The 7270-nt window shown below is 48.8% G+C and overlaps 1 protein-coding gene and 1 long non-coding RNA gene across 2 annotated transcripts; one reads left to right on the top strand and one right to left on the bottom strand.

The window, feature by feature from the left end:
• Nucleotides 1–1737: 1737 nt before the first annotated feature.
• Nucleotides 1738–4109, bottom strand: LOC123093221 (pentatricopeptide repeat-containing protein At2g41720). The gene is made up of 2 exons (XM_044515131.1): nt 3767–4109; nt 1738–2911 (listed from the first exon to the last, which is right to left on the bottom strand). The coding sequence occupies exons 1-2, from the start codon at nt 4004–4006 to the stop codon at nt 1913–1915; spliced, it is 1239 nt and encodes a 412-aa protein (XP_044371066.1). The 5' UTR covers nt 4007–4109; the 3' UTR covers nt 1738–1912.
• Nucleotides 4110–4291: 182 nt separating this feature from the next.
• Nucleotides 4292–6469, top strand: LOC123095201 (uncharacterized). Its single transcript, XR_006446120.1, has 3 exons — nt 4292–4558; nt 5315–5377; nt 6289–6469. It is a non-coding gene; the product is annotated as an uncharacterized lncRNA (long non-coding RNA).
• The last annotated feature ends 801 nt before the right edge of the window (nt 6470–7270 follow it).

Raw genomic sequence — 7270 nt, 5'->3', positions numbered from 1 at the left:
CCGCCGCTCTCCTTCCCCCGCTCGATCTGGTGGGCGCGGGCCTCCGGGTCGGGCGGCGGCGCGGCTTTTGCTCAGAGCGCGACGGCAGCAGCCGGCGGCGGACTCGCGTGCTGTGGGCGGCGGTGTGAAGGGGCTGCAGCGGTGATGGTGCGCGGTGGGTTCCATGCGGCGGCGGCGGCCATATCTGGGCCCAGGCGGCGCGGGTCGAGGGCGGTGCGAGCTGCGGGCGTTCGCCCCTGCCGTGGCCGCGGCTGGTGGTGGTGGAGGCGCAGCGGCGGTGGTCGGTGGGCGTGTTGGTCGGGCTCCATGCGTTCCGCCGACTGGACGACGGCGGCAACGCAGTTGGGCTCCCCGGTGAGTATTCTTGGCGATTGGCGGTGGTCCGTGGGGATCCCCCTTGCCGGTGGTCGGATTTGCGTCGGTGGCTTTGCGCGGGTCTGCGTCGGCCGCTGCGGTGGGGTGTGTGTCCGGTGGGGAGGTTGGCTGGAGGGATGGGCGGCGCCGACGTGCTTGGGCCACCCGTCACTGGCGCAAGGGTGTGCCGGTCCGGATGCGTCCGCTCCCCACCTCCCCCTTTCCCCGTCCGTGTGCGGGTCGTCGCGGCTCCAACGACGTTCAAGGCGGGGCGTATGCTACGGTTCATCGATCGGGGGAGTCCCTGTGGCTCAAAGTTGATCTCTTTGGATGGTCTTGGGAGTGTCTGGATGATGGGCGGCGGCCCTGGCGGCGGGAGGCACGACGTTCGTGGGCAGAACTTGCGCCTCGGGTGCGGGCGAGCGGCCATGGCCACGCGGGTGGGTGGTCGCTGGTGGTTGACGGTGCTAGGATGCGTCGGAGGGGTGGGCGTGTCGGGGTTCATCACTTGCCCAATCTTGTATTGGCCAGCGGCGGCGACGTCCGTGGACACCGTATCCTTCATGAAGGCTCCGTCGCGGTGCCCTTACTCCTTCGAGTTGCTCCGGGTGAAAACTCGATCTTTGGGATCGGATGGTGGCGGCTATCAGTGGTCGTTCCCTTCTAGGAGGCACCATCTTGGAGACCTTGTCCCGTCGTTTTCCATCTCACCTCTCCTCGGAGGCTTGGAGGTCTCCGTTGGCTCCTAGCGGTTCATCCTCGTGCATGTGTAGTGGCTTGGTAGTCGTTGGGGTGGTGTGGCGGTGCTCGGCACCTTTGTATCTTGCCTTGGGTGTGTGTGTCGTGTGCGATGGTGGCGTGAGTTTGTATCGTGTTGCTTGTGGATCGTGCTTTATATATAAAGCAGGGCAAAAGCCTTTTTCAGTAAGTGTAGTGTATCTTACTGGTTTTGTAAAAGGGTCTCATTTGGTCAAATGGACCAGTGAAGTACTCCTAAGTCTGTTATACTACATGAAAAATAAAAAAATGGAAGTGTATTTATGCAAAATACTTCAGACAAGGGCTATTAAATCATACTATATGATGCAGAGGCCGGGGTTATCCCCTTTTTGGGAAAAATAAATAAATCATACTACTATCTATCAGAATATCTTTTACAATCAGGAGGGCTAGCTTTAAGAACTCCGAGCCTAACAAGGTGAAATGTGATAACACCTCACAGCAAAAAACATGATACTGTGCCTGTAAGATACAACAACTACGTACCTAAATGGCATGTTAGGAAGCAAAAAACCTCTCACTGGTCTGCAGAGTGGGTTAAAACCCATCCCCACTACACAAACCTCTCACTGGTCTGCAGAGTACCTAAAGCTTTGTGATATCTTGGCTAAATACATAAATAACCAACATGATACTGTGCCTGTGAGAGATCGTTCCTAAATCTAATTAGAGCTAGGAAAAGTGGCACCAGATCTGATGCTGATAGTTCGATGCACTTTATTTATAACTTCTGGAAATACCAAACAAAGGAAGCCAGTGTACATACTTTTTTGGAACATCATGCAAATCCAGCTTCCCTCATATCTTTTATGGTTGCCTCAAGTCTTTGATTCAAGTCAAACCTCCTAAATCCAGCAACTAATATATCATAGCTAGAGCGGGTGAGCATGTACAAACTTCGGATGCGGTTTAAAAAGATCTCCAACCTATCAAATGCCTTGTGACGAAAATATGAACAAATAACAGCCTCAACATCCTCTGGGCACAGAAACATCATGCCATCATCCAACATCCGGTCTATTGCATGTTCCATATCTGACAAGAGATCTGCACTAGCATAGAACCTGATAATTCCACAATGCAGTTGAGTTACAGAACTAAAGTGTGCTTCTTTTTGTATTAGGGCGAGCAGCTGCTCCATTACATCAGCTTCACCTCCATCCAGGCATAGTCTTGTTAGTCTGTCAACCAAAGCTTTATTCAACTCCCAGTTGCCATCACTGACAAGTTTTATGAAACTGTTGACCCTATTAACCTCTTCTGTTCTAGGAAGCACCTCAAGCTTGGCCTCCACAGTACAGGTTGGCTTCATTTCAAATGAAACCATTTCTTCGAAGACCAACTCAGCATCATCAAGCTTGTTCAACAGAACAAATCCCACTATCAAAGATTCAAAAGCTTGAATTCCCGGAACAAACCCTGCATTCTTTGCAGCCAAGTACCAGCTCATCATAGCGTCGCCACTTCGAAGCCGGGAAAATGCAGATATGAATGCATCGTATGTAGCACGGTCAGGTTTGGAGTCCTCTATTCCTTCCATGGTCTCGTATAAGGTCACTGCAGCAAGGAGATCTCCGACAGACAAGAAAGTGTTAATAAGAGCATTGAAAATGCCAGTGTTCAGTTGAATTCCCTGTGCCTCTGCGCACTCAAAGACTCTCATTGCAAGAGCTGCATTCCTTGTCTTTCCGCAGAAACGGATCAGTGTCAAGTAGGGTTCACAATTATGACTATTAACCCCTTCCATCAGTAGCTTCTCTAGCTTCCATTCCAAGACCTAATCCAATGTTGAACTCATATCAGTTCACCGTAATAAATATCTGTCATTACAAATACGAAGAAGAAATCTCATGAATCCAGAAAAACTATCACACAGAACTCACTAATCATATTGACTTAGACTAAGCTATCCGCTATACCTCAGTCTACCACATGCTGATGCTACTGCCATATGCATCGCAGATCTGATTCTAACACGTGGGAGAAGGGGGCAGGGGGATTTCTCTACCGCTTCTACTAAATAAAACTATGAACAAAGCTGTCAGCCCTGCATCTCTGAATCCCCTCTTAGCCTGAACTCTCTGTTCTGAAGAAACAAGAGCATACCACTTGGACAGGTTAACCAGACGAGTTAAAATCCATGGTGTTGGAGTCACCCTCTTACCGAGTCGTTGTGTTGGCTGTTAACTACCCGCATTTAGTCCACATTATCGAGTTTGTAGGTGTGAGTGGTGGCTTTGGATGGATTGATGTATGTTCTTGTCAGATCTTTGTGGAATAATTAATAAAGATGGCTGCATGCATCGACTGATGCAGAGGCCGGAGGTTTAACCTCCTTTTCTAAAAAAAACACAGGGGGTACCGGGGTGGGAAAGAGTTGAAATATCGCTTGTGACTTCGTTTGCTATTTCTCCAGTGTAAGGAGTAAACCTAGTCGATCTGTTTCTGAATCTGGGGAATTTCTCCCGTAATATCAATACGAAACCGGAAATCGTGCCTGAAATTCATTTCCTTGTTTGATTTTCTGCTGTTGTTCTTGTGACAGCTTTCGGGATCTCGAATGCTACTAAACAGAACTATGAAGAAATCACAGTTGGATTGGAACTGGAAATACAGGGTATGAGGAGCTCACGAGGTGCGCCTTGGCTGGGTAGGACGCGCGGAGGAGGGCCGCGGCAAGGGGCTCCCAGAAGGCGCCGTCGTGGTGCGGGACCGAGGAGGTCGCCTCCTCCATGGTGGCCTTCACGCGGCACTCCGGCTCCGCCACCAGGCGCGAGAGCAGGGACGCATACAGCTCCTCGCCTGACGCGGTGGTGGCGGCTGCAGTTCGCATCCCGCGCCACAGGCGGCGACGAGCGGCGGCGACAGCCATGAACTCGCGGCAGTTTCTGCTTGAGATTTGAGATAAGTATGTGTTAACCCTCCCAAATATTTGCTTTAGGCTTTGTTCGTTTAATCCCCGCCCCCGCCGGGATCGGCGGGGTTTTGGCCTAATCCGCGTGCTTTTGACCCCGGTCGGGGTAGGATCCCGACCTACCTTATATGCGTCTTCGGTAAACCCGGCCGGGTTGATATCCCATCCAAATCCACCCCAAACCACAGGGATTCCATTGGGTTTTCACCCACGTCTCCCCACCCGTGGAACAAAACCAGTCATCTCAGTCTTCTCGGCTCGAAAGAAAAAGGAGGAGCGGGCGAGAGCGGCGGCGGCGCCGACGCCGACAGGGAAGAACTAGGCGACGGCGAGGGGCCGGAGCGGGCGATCTCTCTCCTCCACTGAAGACCGGCTGCTGCGCCATCCTTCTACCTCGCCCCACTCTCCCCAAGTCAGCAGCCGATCTGCGACCCTCTTCTTCCATCCCCGGCGCGAGCTCGGCGGCCGCACCAACCTACTCCGGTGGCCCTCCCCAACGTTTCTATGCCGGTAAGATCTTCTCCCCCACCCTTGTTTCCTTCCTCTCCCCCCTTTTGATTTCTAGGGTTTCCCGTCCCCTTTTCCACCGGTGACAAGGGCCGTCTTGCCGGCGAGGCTCCACCTCTCCTCTCTGCTTACTACAGCTTCCCAGTACCCTCCTCTGTACTTGCTCTACCTGTGATTTGGTGCAAATGGTGTACCTAGTTGAATCTAACCAAATCTGCTACATAGTCGAATCTTTTTGTCAATGTCATTAGCAGTGCACATATATGCTACTAGTAATCTAGTATTTATTTGTCCCTGAGATTCAGTACTATATTTGCAGCTACCTGTAGAGAATCAACAAGATGCAATTGTAGCTATATAGTTTTGTCAATGATATCCTTGGGAGGTGAGAAAAGTTGAGTTTTATGTAACTGAGGTGAACATCAACTACATGAATTTTTTCTGATAGTGGGGGTGAAGAGAAATTTAGGTAAAATGCTCTGAGATCAAGGCATCTTGAAGCCATGCAACTACGACAGTGCACTTTACTAATTTAGATGCAGAAAGTTTTACTTGTCAGAACATATAGAATATATTGAGATGTGTAGACATAAAATGTTTTTGTAATAAGAGAAAAAAATATATTGCCTCCATTAGAACGATAACTGTTTCATACCACTTTATGTTGCTTGACCTGACTTGTATGTGCTACATTAGAACGATAACTGTTTCATACTACTTTCGATGTCTAAATCTGCATTTTGCCTCCATTTTCTGTAGGCCAGCTTCACCGCCTCACAGCCGCAGCAAGACCCCGCTTGGGGCAGCATCGTGAAGACTAAGGTATATTGATCTTGATGTACATACTTGGTTTTCTTTGTACCCTACTGGGACTCGCATCTTCATCTAGCTCACATGAACCTTCCTTGTTCATCTAGTAACCTGAAGCTGATGGCTCAAGTAGCCCACATGAACCTTCCTTGTTCTCTTATTTCCTTGCAAGATCATCTAGAATATGCAAGAATCCCCCTTGTAGCTATTTTCATGCATACTGGTCTTGAACACCCAGAATATGTGTAGTGTGTGCATCCATTGGTATCCGCCAGATTTCATAACTTTTTATCTGAAATTTGATTTCCCTAGAATGCACCATGATAAATGCTTATGAGATGAGAATCCATTCATGTACATCATCTTATCTTGTCCTTTTTTATGTACTTATCTTGTCCTTTCTTTGTCCTGTTTTCCCCTGATTATGACTGTAATGGAAGCTCTTATTTATACAGTGCATATTGGAACTGAATTGATCTATCTCCGCATTTCATTTAATTTTGCTTTGCCCTCCTTTTGCAAGTATTATTTTGTACCAAAGAAAGAAATCTTTTTTTTGCGGGGAAAGAAAGAAAGAAATCTTTGTTCATAAACTTGTGATTTTGGTACTGTTCTCTGAAAGTAGACCATAGTTTTTTGTGGTCATACGAATTTAGTGTATTCTTACACGATGTATAACGCTGTATCATTGATATATATGCCTGGTTGTTCATTTCTAATATTATTATTCTGTGCTGCTATTTGCAGCTTTCCATTGGAAGATCATTTGTTTAGTGGATATGGATGCGATGTTGCTGCCCATTTGATCCGTGAAATTTTGAAATCAATGCACGATTATTTTATGATCTTTCTTTGCTAGCTGGTCATCAATGCTTTGATATCAGTCCTTTGATGTGGACTGACCGCCCTTTTTGCCAATGCAGTGCATCAATCACTACGGAAGCGACATCGGCGAGATTAGAGTCGTCTGTTCTATACAGCAATAATTTGATCATGGTCGGAAATATAATAATATTGTACATCGGTGATTGTTGATTAGGGTCGTTTTTTGACTTCTAAATATTCAGAATTCATGTTATAGTTTGATATTTTTTCTTCTAAAATATCAACTTGCAGCAAGCTTCTCATATAATGTTTTGTTCTGACGCAACAAAAATACTGTTATGCGGATTTGGTGCTTGGATGTATGAAATTTATAGCAAGTTTGTTGTGTGTGTGATGTTCTTTTGATTTGGTGCAAAGAACAACGATAGGAGGTTTAGTTGATTTGGTGCTGAAGTGTACAAAGGCCATTGATGGGAGGTTGCCGGGGACTAACCGAACACGTATTGTTGTACAGGGATTAGCAGGGTTTGTTGGTTAGGGGATTGGGTGACGAGGTGGGGATCACCAAATCCCTGTGTGGGTCTAATCCCCTAGAGGTTTGGTTCCAGTGGAACCGAACAAAGCGGGATAAGCTGGTCCAAATAGGAGAGGGAAGGGGAGGTAACGGAGGGCTGGAGATGTGTACCGGCTAAGGGCCTCGTCCGGTGTGTGCGTCTCAGGCCGCCGACGCAAGGAGGGACCAGACGGGAGACACGGTGTGTGCAGAGGATAGATCGCCTGGGCGGGGATGGCTAGCAGGCCATGGCGCCGGCAGGAGGCTGGGAGACGTCGGCGACCTGCTTCTTTGCATGGCCACATCCCGCAGAAATTGGGGCCCCGTCAGGGATGGCCGCGTCCACCGCGTCCGGTGCGTCTGACGCCACTGCTGCGAGGACGACTGGGAGCAGAGGGACGGCAGGAGGGAGCAGCTCTAAATGCCGGCGTGGGTACTGGGTAGGCAGGCGGCCAGACTCTAGCCCAGAAGATGAAGGGGAGAGTAATTGAGGTGTCGTATCGGACTTTCTCAACTTCTGTAAATAA

The sequence above is a fragment of the Triticum aestivum genome, chromosome 4B, assembly GCF_018294505.1.
Source record: "Triticum aestivum cultivar Chinese Spring chromosome 4B, IWGSC CS RefSeq v2.1, whole genome shotgun sequence".
NCBI classification, from domain to species: Eukaryota; Viridiplantae; Streptophyta; class Magnoliopsida; order Poales; family Poaceae; genus Triticum; species Triticum aestivum.
This window is presented reverse-complemented; position numbering and strand designations above follow the sequence as displayed.

Excerpts from the sequence above, each read along its gene's own strand:
- LOC123093221 (XM_044515131.1), bottom strand. The coding sequence starts at position 4,006 with ATGGCTGTCGCCGCCGCTCGTCGCCGCCTGTGGCGCGGGATGCGAACT. Across the intron at positions 2,912-3,766 it reads ACCCAGCCAAGGCGCACCTC|GTCTTGGAATGGAAGCTAGA; the intron begins GTGAGCTCCTCA and ends ACATTGGATTAG.